Consider the following 15,592-nt stretch of genomic DNA (forward strand, 5'->3'; position numbering starts at 1 on the left):
ACGGGCTTGTACTGGTTCCAAACACCTCAAAAGTACCATTGAAGGCCAGTGCCTGTTTCATGCAATGGCCAGAGAAACTGAAATGGGAGAAATGCAGGGAAGAGAGAAGAGAAAAGGGGGGAACTAGACCAATTAACACAAGAGAAGCTGCCAATTTCACTTTGTTCTTTTGAGACTCAGCAACAGGAACTACGGTTATTACATGAGAATCACAATTTTCATTTACAAATTAAAAAGAAAGAATGCAATACAGTCCATTTCTGATATACCTGTTTATTGGGATCAGTGCTACCTAAAAGTTACAAAGGACAGGAAACAACCACCAAGGTACCTTTCCCAAAGCAGGTTGATGATTTTGGGAAATGACTCATTATTTTGGGAGGTGACAGCAGCAGAAAACAGGAGTGCCACACACACTTTTTCTGCCTGGTCAGCTTTTGCTGCATCTGCAAATGTCAATCTTACTACTTGTAGTGTTTGTAGAAGGCTAGGGAGCAGCAGGGGTCACTGAGCTGCCCTTTCAAGGAGAAGAGAGGTGAGTTGCATGCAGGGTATCCCACCAAACCCGGAGCTCCTGGGAAGAATCAGGACTCATCCAATCTATTCACTGTTTACAGGCAGAGTCCAGCTCCTGATGACAATTTCTGCTCCTACAGAACACCTTTTATTGGGAGACTTGGTTGTTCAAAACTGAAAACAAAGGGAAAACAGATTAAAGGTGTAAAACATTCATAATTTCCATAAATTGGAAGCCTGTCATAACATTCCAGTAAAATCTGTTAATCTAGAACCTATGAAGATTGTGGAATTTGTGCATTGTACTTAAGGAGATTCATTTTCTGATGTAGAAAATGCCTCTAAATCACCCTAAAGTGCTTTTTAAAGTGCATTTAACCTTTAGTGAAATGATGCCCTCTACTGTTAAAACGAAGCATTACAGATTAGGTTAGAAATACAAAGTTCCTTGTATTATCTCCTACAGATGGTTATCATTATTCCTCTTTTTAAATTGAAATTTGCCTAAAAACACAAATGAAAGTCATAAAGTTGATTGGTCAAGTTAAAATGCAAAAGTAAAGATAAGATTTAAAACAAAGACTATGCCTTAAAAGTTAAAAAGAAAACAATAAACCTAAAAGCAAGCAAGCAAGAGATACGTGTGCCTCACCTCGTTCTTGCACCTTTAACCTCAGTCCTGAAAATGCATCCATGTTTCATGTCATCCTTTGCCAACCTTGTGCAATTTAATTTGCTCTGAAAAAAATCCCACTGTATAAACAGCATCCTGACTTAAAAGACACCCCAAATTTATCTTTCTGCACAGCCCTGCAGCAACAAGGGTGCAGCACGGTGCCCAGAGACAGCACAGAGAAGGGAGAGGAGTGAGGAAATGTGGTCTGCGGGGAAGGGGGGGCTGGTTACGCTGCGGAAAAGAAGACTTTGAGAAGTCACAAGGAGTTTTCAAACATGTCCTAGCTGCAAATAGAAAGAATCATGGAATCATTGGGGTTGGAAAAGACCTCCGAGATCACCTGGTCCAAGCACACAGCACCATCACCACTGAGCCATGTCCCCAAGCACCACATCCAGCCTTTCCTTGAGCACCCCCAGGGACGGTGACTCCACCACCTCCCTGGGCAACCCGTCCCAACACCTGACTGCTCTTTCTGAGCAGAAATGGCTCCTCATTTCCAGCCTGAACCTCCCCTGGCACAACTTGACAATAATTTTCCTCCTGTCCAAGCTGACTTGCTGCAAGAAGGGCACAAACCAGGCGCTGGGTGCAAGCCTGGAGGTCCCCATGGGCAGCCTGGGCACGCACCCCTCAGACCCAGCCTGACGGCGGGAGCCCGTGGGCAGACAGAGGGGCAGAACCCCAAATCCCTGCTGCTGCTTCTTCTTCTTCCTCCTCCTCCTCCTCCTTTTTCTCCTCCTCCTCCCCCGGAACCTTCGTTCAGGCAGCTCCGTTTCTGGCCGTGCTCTCCGCAGCGGGGCCGCGGGGCCGGAAGCGGCGGCGGCCCTGGCAGGCCGGCGGCGGCTCCACCTGCCCTTGGCCGCGGCGGCCCCGGGGGCGCCCGGCCTCGGCCTCCTCCTCTGCGGCCTCCTCCTCCTCCTCCTCGGCACCCCCCGGCCCTCAGCATGTGGCGGACACGGGCGGCGGCGGCTTGGTGAGCGCCACGGGGCAGGGCGGCCGCCGCCTCCTCCTCCTCCTCCTTCTCCTCCTCCTCCCTTCGGCCACGGCGGCCCCGCGATCGTGCCCCGAGGCCTGGGGAGGGGCTGGGGAGGGGCTGGGGCCGGGAACGGGGCTCCACGAGCCGCGGGGGGGGAGGCCTGGTCCCTCTTAGGGTGCCCTTCCTTCGGGGTGTCAGTGCTGAGGGAGGGAGGGCAGCGCCTGCCTGCTGCTGGGGAATGCTCCAGGGGCTGGGGGTCGGCCTCTGCTCACAGATAGCACAGATAGGACCAGAGGGAATGGCCTCAAGTTGCACAAGAAGAAGGTTCAGGTTGGAAATTACGAGACGTTTCTGCTCAGAAAGTAGTCAGGCACCGGGACGGGCTGCCCAGCAATGTGGTGGCATCGCCGTCCCTGGGGGTGTTCAAGGCAAGGTTGGACATGGTGCTTAGGGACAGGGTGTAGTGGGTGATGGTGGTGGTAGGGGGGTGGTTGGAGCAGGTGATCTTGGAGGGCTCTTCCAACCTTTATGATCCTTTGACAGATTGTTTCATGGTTATAGTTAACAGAAGTATTTATAGCATGTCTTCATGAAAAGTTTGTCCCAGCTGAGGGGGGATTTTTTTGAACTCTTAAACTGTAACAATATGCATAAGATAATAGGTATGCTTCAGCATCCTAGCATATATCCTAGTGTATATCCTAGTGTATATCCTATTATATATCCTAGCAACGGGCCACTTTTTTTTTTTTTCCTTTTTAACAAGGTATCTATAATCTGTGCGATGTGAGGGTAGTCAGGGTGCAGGCCTGTAATCAGACAGGTTCTGATGGCAGAGCTGCTTGTGTCTGGAAGGCTAATTTTTGGGTTGTTTCTTGTTAAACGCAGTTTTCCAGAGGCTTTACATGCAACAATCATGGACCACATAGTTTAGTGCTGTCGATTTGGCTTTCATTTCAGTATCACTGCACTTTTGGTGGAGATGTTCAGTTGATTTTTTTGTCAGCTTTCATCGATAGCTTTTAGCAGCAGGAAGAGGAAAGAGTAAACGACTTATGGAATAACAGTGGAGTTGTTTGTTTGTTTTTAATGTAAGATTTTATATGTGAAAGGGAAGTAGATGGATCTTTACATGAGATAGCACTCAAAAGGCAGTTGTTGTTGATCAAGTTCTTTCCATAATTTCTGATGGAACACAATTTTTCATTCAGTTTGATCAGTACAGAATGGATGCAATACAAGACAGTGTATTTTAAAAGAACAATCGCAGAGAAGAAAGTTATGTGCCATTAGAGTACCTCTAATCAGGGTGAAGGCCGATAACCAGAAGTGGCTGCAATAGTAAGAACTGACAAATTTAAATATCTGCGCAGTGGTAGTGACAACACAACAAAAGGAAGAACCACACAGTTAGCTTGCTTCATCGAGGCTTACCACACCCTGATTAAAACTGTCTTCCAAAGCAGGAATTAGAATATTTCTAGTGTCGAGGCATTTTCACTTTTTTATTTCTGTGTGTCCACTTTTTGTATTGGCACTATCTGTGGCTTATTTCTGATGCTTTTGTAATTCCATATCAAAGAGAAGATACCTGATGTTGCTTGAGGGGTTGTTCTGTTCCTGCTTATTATGCTTTTGCTAGATAATGAGTTTGTTGCTGCAAGAGCATGGTCTTCCGAACTATAGCAGCAAGAAGGTAAATTTCAGAATTGTATTGCCTTTTAAGAAAGAGGACTTCTGCAACAGTTGGTGGAGTTCCTTTTTTTTTAAGGTTGCCACTACACTAAAGAAAAATTTTAAACATATGCTGTCTGCTTTTTTTTTTTTTTAAAAAAAAAAAAAAAGGAGAAGTAGAAATCGCTGATTTTTAATTTTTCTTCCATATGCTCAATCTCTATGTAAAAGTGCTTTTTTAATGAAGTCTTCCATTTGTTTGGAGGTAAAGAATATGCCTATGAAAGAATGACATCTGTGGTACACAGACAAACTCAGGGAAAGTACTATTTATTTTGGAGCTTTTTTTCCAATTTCCTAGGATTCACTTATGTATTCTCTTTAAAATCCCTTAATATTAAATGATCAAGGATTATGGGATGAATAATTTGCCTTCTTAATGGTTTGAAGCACTTTCTACTTTTTCATTTGTCCTCTTCATAAGTAAATACACTGGAGAATATAACAAACCCTGAAAAAAACTTCAGGGAGCAAGCATTAATTTCAAGAACTGTAATTTCACTCATATTTTGCATCCAGTAAATGTTTTAATGTTAACTGTTCTGTTATATTTTCCGTAAGCTAGCAAAGCTACCTCAAAATGCTAAAGCACGCAGATAGCATAAGTGAAGGTGTACAAGGAGCTTTATTCCAACCTGTGTGTGAAGTTTAATACTGGCAGGGTTGATAAGGTTCTGTGTTTTATCGTATTAATTGCTGAGTTCTGTTTTCAGAATCAAATTGTTCACACTGAAATTTCCCAGTGTTTAAATCTGAATTATTTTACGGAAGTCTTCAACAGACATGGTGCAAGCATGTCTGGAAGTAATCTTGTCTGTGCATGACCCAAGACAAAACAATAATGCTATAAACCTAGAACCACAGAAAATTAAAGAAACTGAAAGATTTCTTCGAGTACATTCTTCAACTCCACAGGAGAATCAGCTTTGCCAGAAAAGTAACGTGTATTTTGCAAAGGGTGTTTTTGTCTGCTTGTTGATTTTTGAAGTCTGAAAAAAAGTTAATTTCTTTAAAAGTTAGTTTTCAGTAACAAAATAAGCCAAACTGTCAAGTTTTCCTTTATGATTCAAGTTGATCATAGTCATCTGTGGACTCTTAGGTACTTGTTGCCAAACTGTGTTTTACCATTGACATGATTTGTCTTAATCCAGTATTGAAATTAAACTCACCTAACAGCAGAGTTCATAACTGGGATTAAAGGTGTTCTTTCTGCAATCGCTGGAAACACTATACCCTTTAATAACGTTTACAGCTTTTTTTTTTTCCTGGTAGCATAGCAGTGATTGGTGGCCATACAGAATGATGCTCTAATTTATCTGTAACCAGCTACAATGTAATGTGAATTGCTTCTAAAGAGGTTATTGAGTTAATGGTATGTTGAATATATCTGTTACTAAGAGTTTTTCTTTCTTTCTTTTAGCGTCATCTGCAGGAGTCTAGCCAAGAGCAACTATGGAATAAAAAGAAAATCACCACTACAAAATTTGCATCTTGTTTCCCGAAGTATACATCATCCCTACTATCCAAGTTCAAAATTTCAAAGACCTCCCTTAAGGATATCCATTCAGCAGTTTTCTTCTCTTAATCGTCTTCCCTTTCGCAAAACAAAACTTTTAAATGTAAAGTATGGATACCAGTCCTACAGGAACTTTTGGCTAGCTAGACTAGCATCAAGGCTTCTCAGAATTCGCTACATTATATTAGGATCTGCTGTAGGTGGTGGTTACACAGCTAAAAAGGTATTTATCTTTGGAGGATATTCAATGCATGTTTATTTTTGTTGTTACAGGTTTGAGAACACTAATTGTTATTAATCCACAAAAATACAGAATCTCATTGTTCTGTTAACTAATGAAAAGAAAGACGAGTGAAATTGGAAAACAGATTGTTGAGAGAACTAGTATAGATTTTAAAAGACCTGAATAATACTATACATATCTAAAAGATGGTGGGTTAGTATGCTTTATATGTAGGTACTGCTGTTCAATAGATGGCTCATATGCTTCAAATATGCTCAAATGTACATTTCTTCTATTTCTATTGTATTTTTTTCCTTTTTGTATTAGACATATGATCAGTGGAAGGACATGATGCCTGATCTTGATGATTATAAGTGGATTGTACCTGACTTCATCTGGGAGCTTGACGAACATATTGACTTCGGTATCACAAATGCTAAAATGTTATACTAGCACATACACAACTTAAACACAAGGGTGTGGTTCTTAGTGCCTGGCTCCAATCTAATAGTAGTGTTATAGCTGTAATTCGGGTGAGCTTGTATTGTTAAAGAGTTTGGGATATGTCATACCAAACTAGTTGTATCATTCTGCTTGTCTGAAGAAATTAAGCATTATTTAGCATTGAAGTTCCAGAATTTAGCTTTTCATTTGAGAACATTCTCGGTCCTTTCTTTTGTCATGTACTGCTGTTATTCAAAGCACACTTCCAGCATGAGCAAGGGGACAAGTTTTGGCACTATTATGCACAAGGTTCTCTCCATATGAATGAGTAACAAATAAAAATATAATTAGACAAGTAGAAAGTAGGTATAATTAAACAATTAATTGAAAACACAGGAATTTATAGAAATATCTGCAAAATTATCTTGAAGATGCAGAGTAAAGAAAAATATAGATTTTATTTTCCTGAACCTTCTAGTTACATTAGATTTCTTGCATATTCTCAGAAGTCTAAAAAACAATCAGTTACCTATTATATATGAGAATAGTTAGGTAGTGTTCTTTTAAAAAACGTTTGTGAACATTTCCACTATGTGTTTGAGCATTGCATTGAAGAAGTGAGACAAGTGGTTTTTTTCTGTGATTGCTAGTGAACACTATGTTTTTATAATACTCTCAAATTAATAATGTTGGTGGTTTTTTGAAACAACTGCAGAATTGGGTTATTTATGAAATTGAAAAATAAGTTTTTCTTAAAACATATAGCATAGATATGCCATCCTATAATTTAAAAAACATTGTTTCTGAAGTATGTGAGGCAATGCATGAAATGTGGTGAACTGCAAAAATTAAGTTGTACAGAATTTAAAGTACATAAGGCAGCCAAGTTATCAGAAAGTTCAAAGTCTAAAAAAGCAGTTGGTTTTTCAGATCTGATATTCTTTCCCAACACTGATGGGGGGAGGTGCATGTTGAAAGCAATGTTTAATTAAATAAATAATTTTTTTTAAAGTTTAAAAGAGAAAGGTATGCCTCAGAACAGTTACAAGGTTTTATAGCCTAAGCTGTTCCTATTCACAACAATAGTAGGAGAGAAAAACTGCTCACTAGCTTTTGTACTGTTTTCCTAGAAAAAATTATCAAAGCCCTTCCTGATGCTGATGACCTTGCCAAACTTCTGCCTGACTTTGACAAGATTGGAGAGAGCTTCGCTTCACTGAAAGGATTTTTTTCTCCTGGTGAGAATAATTTTTCAGCTTAGTTTTAATTTTGAGAACATAAGATATTACAAGATGAGGTTACAGCTATGTCCTTTGATGCTAAAAGAAAGTGGATCCTCAAAATGCATGCCTTTCATTGAATATCTCATCTCAAAGTGGTATGGACACAGGTAAGTTTAATGGATTTTTAAAGGCAAGAATTCTGTTAGCAAGTGCTGGGAACCAAAATGTGACTGTGAATAGAAAAACAGAATTCTTTTTGCGCCTCTAAACAAACAGATCAAAAGTTAATTGTTTCAGTAAGTCATAGAAGCTGGAAGTGTCCTGCTGGAACTTGCAGAATCTGTGAGTGGCAGTGGACAGTAGTAACAGTACTATGCTATAGCTGTTACAGGAGGACAGAGTTGGATAATTAAGAGAATGATGGTGCTTAATGTTGCAGGCATGTGAGATAAGAGATTTGTAACCCAGGTCATCTTCAGGTTGTGTGATATCTTCTGGAGCTGCATCCAGGCAGAAAGACTTGCTAGGAGATTCAGATTAGGTAGAGGTTGCATTTCAGTCGGGTATGTGGGAGTTCTGAGTCCTTCACAAAATAGGGGCATGGTTTGTCAATCCACTGTGTCCAGGTACTAGTATACTTAGAGGTTTTCAAATTTTAGATTTAAATAGGACATTTTTAACCAATGGACTTTAATTATAAAAATAATTGATTTCATCATCGTTATCTGACATGCTCTTTAGCACAGCTCAAAACTTCACCCAGTCTTTCTTGTGACAGAATGAAAGATTCTTTCTGATGTATATCTTAATAATTACCAAAAAACATAAATGCATAGTTATGAAAGATTTTATCTCTGGGGTATCGTAGTCACCGCTTTACATGTTTTTGAGAATATTTGCATATCAGTGTACCTAAGAAGTGTGTTTTCATTTTCTTAAAATACTGTTAATGGTGGAAATAGTTAATTCATCTCATTACAAGCTCAGCAGGGATCAAGATCAACAGACTGACAAGTAGATGACAATCTCCTATATATCTTGCCTGTTTAAAATTTTGTCATGTTATTGACCGGTACTGTGAGGTATCACCTACTATAATGGAATTTGTTAGCATATTCACCTGGGCATAGCTGCCATTTATGGTTTTGTGGTCCTCCAAATGAGACAAAGATCCCTCATCTTTATTTTGCGTTTTGTTTTGTATTTATAATTTTTATTTCCCCTCTTCTGCTGATTTTTCACAGGTTACAATTTGGTTAGTGAAGTCATAGGAGCTTCTGATCTACTTCTGTTGTTAGGTGTGTAAAAGCCCTTTTTACTGCCCCTAACCTGCCTCTTTAAAGCAAACTCTTAAAACACTATTGTACTAAGAGGAGTGAATATCAGTGTAAACACCACTATTCAATTAATTTTGAGTTACAAATACCTTTCAACTATTTAAAAAAATTCTTAGATCTGCCCCTGTGAGAATGAGTAGTTGATGCTTCTCTATCATAGTTCTTAGCAGATGCTTTTTCTAGGAAGCTTATTTTGAAAACATGTCATTAGAGTAGAAAAGAACATGTGTGTATGTGTAGTTATATATATATATATATATATATCGTTACAATGATACAGTTGAATTTGTATCATCCTCTTGTGTATCAGAAATAAATAAATTAAATAAAAAAGCTTTTAGAGATTAAATAGTCTAGCTAATGCTGCCTGTTCCCTCTTGATAATAACTGCTTTGAGTCACAATTTAAATTTGAAATAAATTTTTCAAATGAGTTTTAAACTGAGGTTTTTTTTCAGTTACTTGTGGTGAATATTTTTGGGTTGATAGCAAGGTTATTGATTTAATAATACATAAGGTAATAGTAATACATAGGTTTATTTTACATTGATTAGGTGTAGTTTTAAATTTTTGAAGAGTGTTTTGCATGTTGTAATGAATTTCTCTAATTGTGTCCTAGGTACTCCTGGAGAAACAGCATTCAGAGCTACAGACCAGGGATATGACAATGACAAACAGTACAAGAAGGTAATTACTCTCAAGCAAATACAAATTTCTTAACAGGTAGTTTGTTTTTTTAAGTGCTTTAACAGCTAGTTGTAGATATTTGTTTGAAGCAGCTTAGTAGAATTTATCTTCGAAGAGAATGCATTGGTGCTTTTAATATATAAACAGTACAGTGCTAAACACATTTTGGTGTAAGGAAAAGTGTAGGCAGTCATAAAAATCTTTAAGTATTACATTCTTCAGAAACTTGTTTTCAAAGAAGGTCATTTGAGGTATTTTGCGTGCATTTGGAATTTCTCAGGACACACTCTCAGTAGTATTTGAACTGATAGCTTATTACTGAAGTTGCTGTAGGCTTCTACAGTTATTTTCATTTTTTTTCTGCTTGCAACTTCATTTCTGTTGCCACGTTCACAGTTGTGATTCTTACTGAAGGATCTCTGCTGTAATAAAGAATTTCTATTTGTAAAAGAAGTCTTTTTTTTTTTTTAATTTAATTAAAAAGTGTATAATCACATTTTTGTTAAGATTTCCTGGAAGAAAAATATTACAGTATTTTCATGGAAAGAAAATGCTACTGTATTTAAATAACTAAAAGTGTTAGCATTTTTTCATTGAAGTAAAGAAGTTAGAATTTAATCTTTTGCTTTAATGAATACTAGATGTTATTTCTGTTTAAATCCTTGGTGGTAATGTTGCTCATTCTCTAAAGGCTTTTCATTTTTCCTTTGTATATTTTTTTAATTAAAAAAAAAAAGGAATGAAACTGGTACGTATCGGGGAATTTGTAAATTGTTAAATATTTATTTTTGCAACTGAAAAAATTGTTTACTGAACTGGAAATAGAGTTTTACATGAAAGACATTTCTGTATATGCAGGCATGTATACGTTCTATATTCATTCTGCATGGCAATATGAAATGCAATGAAACCTGTACAAAGCTCACATCCTTTTCCCCTTTGCAACATTGACAGATTTCTGCATAAGAAATAAATTTAGGTTTTGTTTCCTCCTTGTCAATAAACTGTCCATACGTGGAAAATTATTTTCTCTTCAATGATTGCTTAGCACAGGTTTCACTGTTTAAAACAAAACAAAAAACATCCCTTAACTATGGATTTGTGAAGAAATGGTCATCTTAATTTATTGTCATCAGTAAGTAAATTAATTGAGATTTTTACTGATTGCTAGTATTATCACTAATACTTAATTATTCTATTTTTTTCATATGCAGTGACCACTGCATGTTAATGTTGCCAGGAAAAATGTAGTTGCAGTAGAGAAAATATCAGCCCATATTAAACCAGTCTGAGTTTTAAAATTTAGTCTGCCATAATAATTTTTGTAATTCCAATTATATATGACAAATTCCAGTTAGAAGATGTTGTTTGTTAATTAGTGTGATCATTTTTGGTCATAATATTTCAAAAAAGACAGATATAAATGGCTAACATACCACAGTAGCTTGGTTTATTGGCAAGCAATAGTATTTTCTAGACAATGAGTAAGATGGCCTTTTTTCATACAATGCTTTTCACTGCCAACCAATACTAGTTTAAAAATTGTTATTGTACAGATGCATACAATGCTATGTTATTAAGTATGTCTTACAATCAGCTGATGAGCTGTTTTCAGTCTTTCATTACTGATCTTTCCCTAATGGCAAATATCCAGGGATTTGTCATTTGTAGGAATTCTGTTCTGTAGAATTGGGCATTGTCCTCAGAGCTATAAAAACTTTCTGTAGAATGAGAGAGAGCATAAGAGCAGTGAAAATTGTCTAGAACAAACTACTTTTCCAGCTAATGTGTGCAACTCTTTGGAAAGAAAACAAAATTAAAATTACTGGAGTGCTTAGATCAGTAATTTAAATAAATGGAATTTAAATCTGTTTCCATGTGGATTCAATAAGAAAATTTGCTTTCAGAGAAGGAAGATAGCTATACAAAGCTCCAGTATAGTAAAACATTTTACTGTGTTGTGTGTTTTGTACTGTGGGAATAGTTCAGACTTGCACTGAAATGGCAGTATTGCCTTCTTAAAAAATTATTTTGCAGTACTTACCTATCTCCCCCCCCAAAAAGCACAGACCAAAACAGAAAAACAAACAAACAAACAAAAACTCTTAAACAGTTTCAGCTTCCTATTAAGGCAAGCAAGCTCCAAAGTTAAAAATTTCTTTGTAATCTGGGCTATAAACAAAATGTGACTCAACTTTGGATTTGGGGCTTAGAACCTAGGTAAATGAATAATTCAATGTGTATTATTCAAAACCAACCACACAGTCCTTTCTCTGCCTGTGACACTTTGATACGATCTCATGCCTTAAGAACCTTGGTTCACTGTGGAGCATTTGGCAATGACTGAAGTGCCTTGCCTAGCCAGCAGAGGGTCACCTTCAGTAAGTGGAAGCAGCAGCGCAGGAATTCTACGTGAGAAAGAGGTTTTAGTAGGAGTGTCACTTGACTTGGGTATCAGTTCCACCCATCATGTGGCAGTTCAGATGAAAATAATGTTGTACTGTGAATTCATTCCAGTTCTATGATGTAGTATGATTATGACCTCTTTGTGACCTAACTTCTGGAATGCTTCTTCTGTACATTTTCTTTTTATGTTGTTGTTGATGATTAGGATATCCATAAGGACAAATTGTCCACTGATTATTTCTCTGGAACTTGGCTAGCTGATGTCCAAGTGAGCATAAAAATAAAGGAAATTACAGAATCTTTATGATTCATATAAACCTCCTTCCTATCAAAAAAAAAAAAAGTACATCAAATCAAAACTACATGCTGATGCAGCTTGTAGGGGAGGAAAAACAACAACAAAACTAAGTTAGTATCTGTAGCTCTTGAAAAGTAGTAAGAAATAACTTCGTACTTTCCAAGTATGGGCAGTGATATTACTGCAGGCAAAGTTGCAGACATCAGGCAGTACTTTCTTTCCCTTGTATAGAAAGCTTTCCAGAATACATATATGGCAGACAGGAAAAGTGATGCCCATATGCTTGCAAATTCCTGCTTATGTAGTTCCAGGGCCATTTTCTGGTACTCTTTGTATAGCTGACAGGTTGTCTCCTGGAGTAGGATTATTTTAATCTTTTTTTTTTAGCTTTCTCTCTTTTTTTTCTTTTTATTGTTGTTGTTTTCTTTCTAAATTATGTGACAAAGTTTACGTAACTTTCCCTTCTGTATTCATTGCCCAGTTGTATTCCCAATTTAACAAGGCATGGGTTCTGGTCGCTCTTGAAAATGGGGCACACATACTTCAGTTGTGAGGAACTTTTAAATTAAAAGATAGTCGTATCCAACTGACGTACAGCAAATTTAACAAATGTAAACTAGTGTGTTTTGATTTTTTTTAAGTATCTGCTGATACTGTAACTGCACTGGTTTTGGGTTTTTATTTTTTGTGCACCCAGATTCTCATGATGACTCTCCAGAGTTTGTGCCACCAAGTTTGTCAACTAGTGTTGTTCTACTTTCTTTGATAAGATGATTGATAATGCTTGTAAACAGTTTGTTAGTTTAAATCCCATTAATTGATCAGCATTGATTTTCTAGATGAAATTCTTATTTTAGAAAATAACTATTTTTACATAAGAGTGACTGATTTAGAGAGTTGAAGGCTAGGGGAGAACAGTGGCAGGGAGTTGTAAAAAGTTTTATTTATATCCCAATTCATACTAGGCTAGGTGTTGTGTGTTGCTGTGTGCTGTACAAGCTGCTTCTTGTTTTCTTGTTGTCATTGTTTGGTTGACTTTGTTTTGGTTTGGTTTTGTTTGTAACTTATGTAGTAAGAAATAGGAAACAAAGGTAACAATGTTATTGACTGATAAATACAAAGAAGAAAGTGTTACTGAGAAGCAATCTCGCCCTTTTTACTTGAATACTCTGTTACATGGGGTGACTTCACTTGAAAAATGTTTTTCATATTTTGCTACGGAGTTGGAGTCAGATGTACCTGACCTCCTGGAAAGTAATTTCGTGTCAAATAGTTACACGTGGTGACTTCAAACAACTTGTGTTATCTCTCATTTAAATGCTAAAAGACCTTCTTGGCAGGTTTGTTCAGTGTTTTTTTCTGGCATCTTCTTGACCAATAGCATAATTTTGAAAGGAATCGTGCCAAGAATTACTTTGCTTGTGAAATGGTAAAATATTATTGTTGTTCTTCTAATACTAAGTATACCTGTGTGGCTATCTCTGATGCTCTATGGAAGTGAAATTGAACAATTGTTTCATTCAGTTTCTTGGCACAGTTCAAATGTGTTTGCCCATCTTCCAGTAAAGAGATTTAATAAATCTCAAAGTGGTTCAATAAAATACAAATGTGGAGACTTTTCTATTCTAGAAATGTTATACAAATTGCTATTTAACAAAACGTTCGGTCATTTGATTGTCTCGTCTTTTATCCATTCTCTCCTGTGTTGTTTATCCTTATGTGTACATGCCTGTGTGTGTATTTTGTGCACCTAATGTATAAATTGATGGCAGATGTCTTGAACTTTTTACATCAAAGTTTTATTCCAGGATTTGTTTTGACTTCTTTAGTACATTTTTGAAACACCATTTTACTGAATGTTTTCTTAGAAGATGTAACATTTTTTAAAGACCTTAATTTGAATATTTATTTTTTCTTTTATCTACATTATCTGAAATAAATTGTACATAAGATTCCAGAAGGTAGCATAGTATCTTTGAACCAATGTAGACTTTCTGAAAGACAACTTACTGTTGCAGGAATATTTGGCGTGGAGGGAGAAGAGAAGAAATCTAAGCTTCACAGAAATGCCGAATAGTTAAGAAATCAGCATTGCATTGCAGGAATTTTGAAGTTATCAGGGAGGATTATGATGGCATTATTCTAAACTGCAGATTGTTACAGAATTGAATTCTTTATGCCTTAGAAACTGTTTTGCTTCTCTTACTTTGAAGGCTACTTTGCAGGAGAAGTCATCTTTCTGTAAAGTATCTGCATTGCTGAGAGCAAGAACAAAACAAGAGCTCTTACGTTACTGACAAAGTTGAGCTGATTAACTGTTCTGTACCACTTTGTGTAGAGTATCCAAAACACCCTATTTAAATACCTACATGGTTAAGTTGTGAAAAATTGCTGATACTTAAGAAATTTGGATATTATTTAGTTGAGATGAAATCCTGAAACCTTTGTCAATATTTTATAGCAATGTTGGTTGAATTTTAATTTATTTATTCAGATGTAGGTGTTTATTTAAAATTGAATATTTTTAAAATCTAGCTAAATGTTTTTATTTTGTTCTTCATGGATTTGCAAGGTGCATGGTTGTGCTAGTTGTATCCAGTCCCAGCTAGCTAGCAGGAGATCTTGATAATATTTCCATTTTGTTTGAACTGACCCATTCATACCTGTTTCTCATCTGTCTTTGTCATGCCCTTTGGTTTAAATTTGTTCTCCTTACACCCCCAATTTTTTCCTTTCCTTTTTATTATAAACTCATGGCAGAGCCTGCTTGGTGAACTCATTCTGTTACAACAACAAATCCAGCAGCACGAAGAGGAAGCACGCAGAGCCGCTGGCCAATATAACACGGGCTCGTACCAGCAGAAACGAAAGGTGATGGCTTAAGGGACAATATGTACTGTGTTCTCACTAATCGAATACTTCAGCCTCCTGCATATGAGATTTAAAAAAAAAAAAATCTAACTTCTAATTAAATCATGGGCCCAAATAATTATTATAGACAACTTCGGTACATGTGTATAGTCCTCGTTCAGTTTAACCAAATTGCTACTCAAGCAGAGTGTTAAAAGCAGAACAAATATTTTATATCATTTTGAATGCTCTCTACCCTTATAAAACTGTTACTTAAAGTTGATATATTAAAAAGTGCATTTAAGGAAAGTATGTGAATAAACATCCAGTTTACTTACTCTGCTGTTACTTGCTGACTATAGCTATATCTTTTGAGAGTATAGCTATATGTAGGCAATACGTCTCTGGGAACTTTTTTCTCCTGCTTATAACATTACAAATCTGAAAGTGACAGCAGCTCTTTAATTGCCTGTGCAAAATTGTTTCTAAATACTCCTGTTAAAAACTCCATGTGTTCATCAAACATATTGCTTGTCTATTGTCTCTCTTAAAACCTAGTTTATATTGATATACTGTGGTTGTTGAACATCCACAAGTGACTTTACTTACTTCATTTATGAACTATTCACTGTTATAGAGCTGAGGTGAATTGGAAATACTTCCTAATTTGGGATATTTTAGTAGTCTATTCTGTTATAGCCTAC

General features: G+C 36.8%; 1 protein-coding gene and 1 long non-coding RNA gene across 5 annotated transcripts in view; one reads left to right on the forward strand and one right to left on the reverse strand.

Moving 5' to 3' along the window:
• Positions 1 to 253: 253 nt before the first annotated feature.
• Positions 254 to 2,009, reverse strand: LOC137861402 (uncharacterized). The gene is made up of 2 exons (XR_011099579.1): positions 1,169 to 2,009; positions 254 to 690 (listed from the first exon to the last, which is right to left on the reverse strand). It is a non-coding gene; the product is annotated as an uncharacterized lncRNA (long non-coding RNA).
• Positions 1,999 to 15,592, forward strand: part of OPA1 (OPA1 mitochondrial dynamin like GTPase) — a 52,318-nt gene continuing 38,724 nt past the window's right edge. The window contains exons 1-7 of one of the 4 annotated variants that reach the window (XM_068692756.1): positions 1,999 to 2,168; positions 5,326 to 5,644; positions 5,972 to 6,068; positions 7,219 to 7,326; positions 8,556 to 8,609; positions 9,267 to 9,334; positions 14,799 to 14,909. In XM_068692756.1, the coding sequence (XP_068548857.1) occupies positions 2,140 to 2,168; positions 5,326 to 5,644; positions 5,972 to 6,068; positions 7,219 to 7,326; positions 8,556 to 8,609; positions 9,267 to 9,334; positions 14,799 to 14,909 (786 nt within the window). In that variant the 5' untranslated portion in view covers positions 1,999 to 2,139. The remainder of the gene's footprint in view (positions 2,169 to 5,325; positions 5,645 to 5,971; positions 6,069 to 7,218; positions 7,327 to 8,555; positions 8,610 to 9,266; positions 9,335 to 14,798; positions 14,910 to 15,592) is intronic. The other 3 variants (XM_068692758.1, XM_068692757.1, XM_068692759.1) reach the window with 3 other exon arrangements.

This window comes from Anas acuta, chromosome 9 (assembly GCF_963932015.1).
Source record: "Anas acuta chromosome 9, bAnaAcu1.1, whole genome shotgun sequence".
NCBI classification, from domain to species: Eukaryota; Metazoa; Chordata; class Aves; order Anseriformes; family Anatidae; genus Anas; species Anas acuta.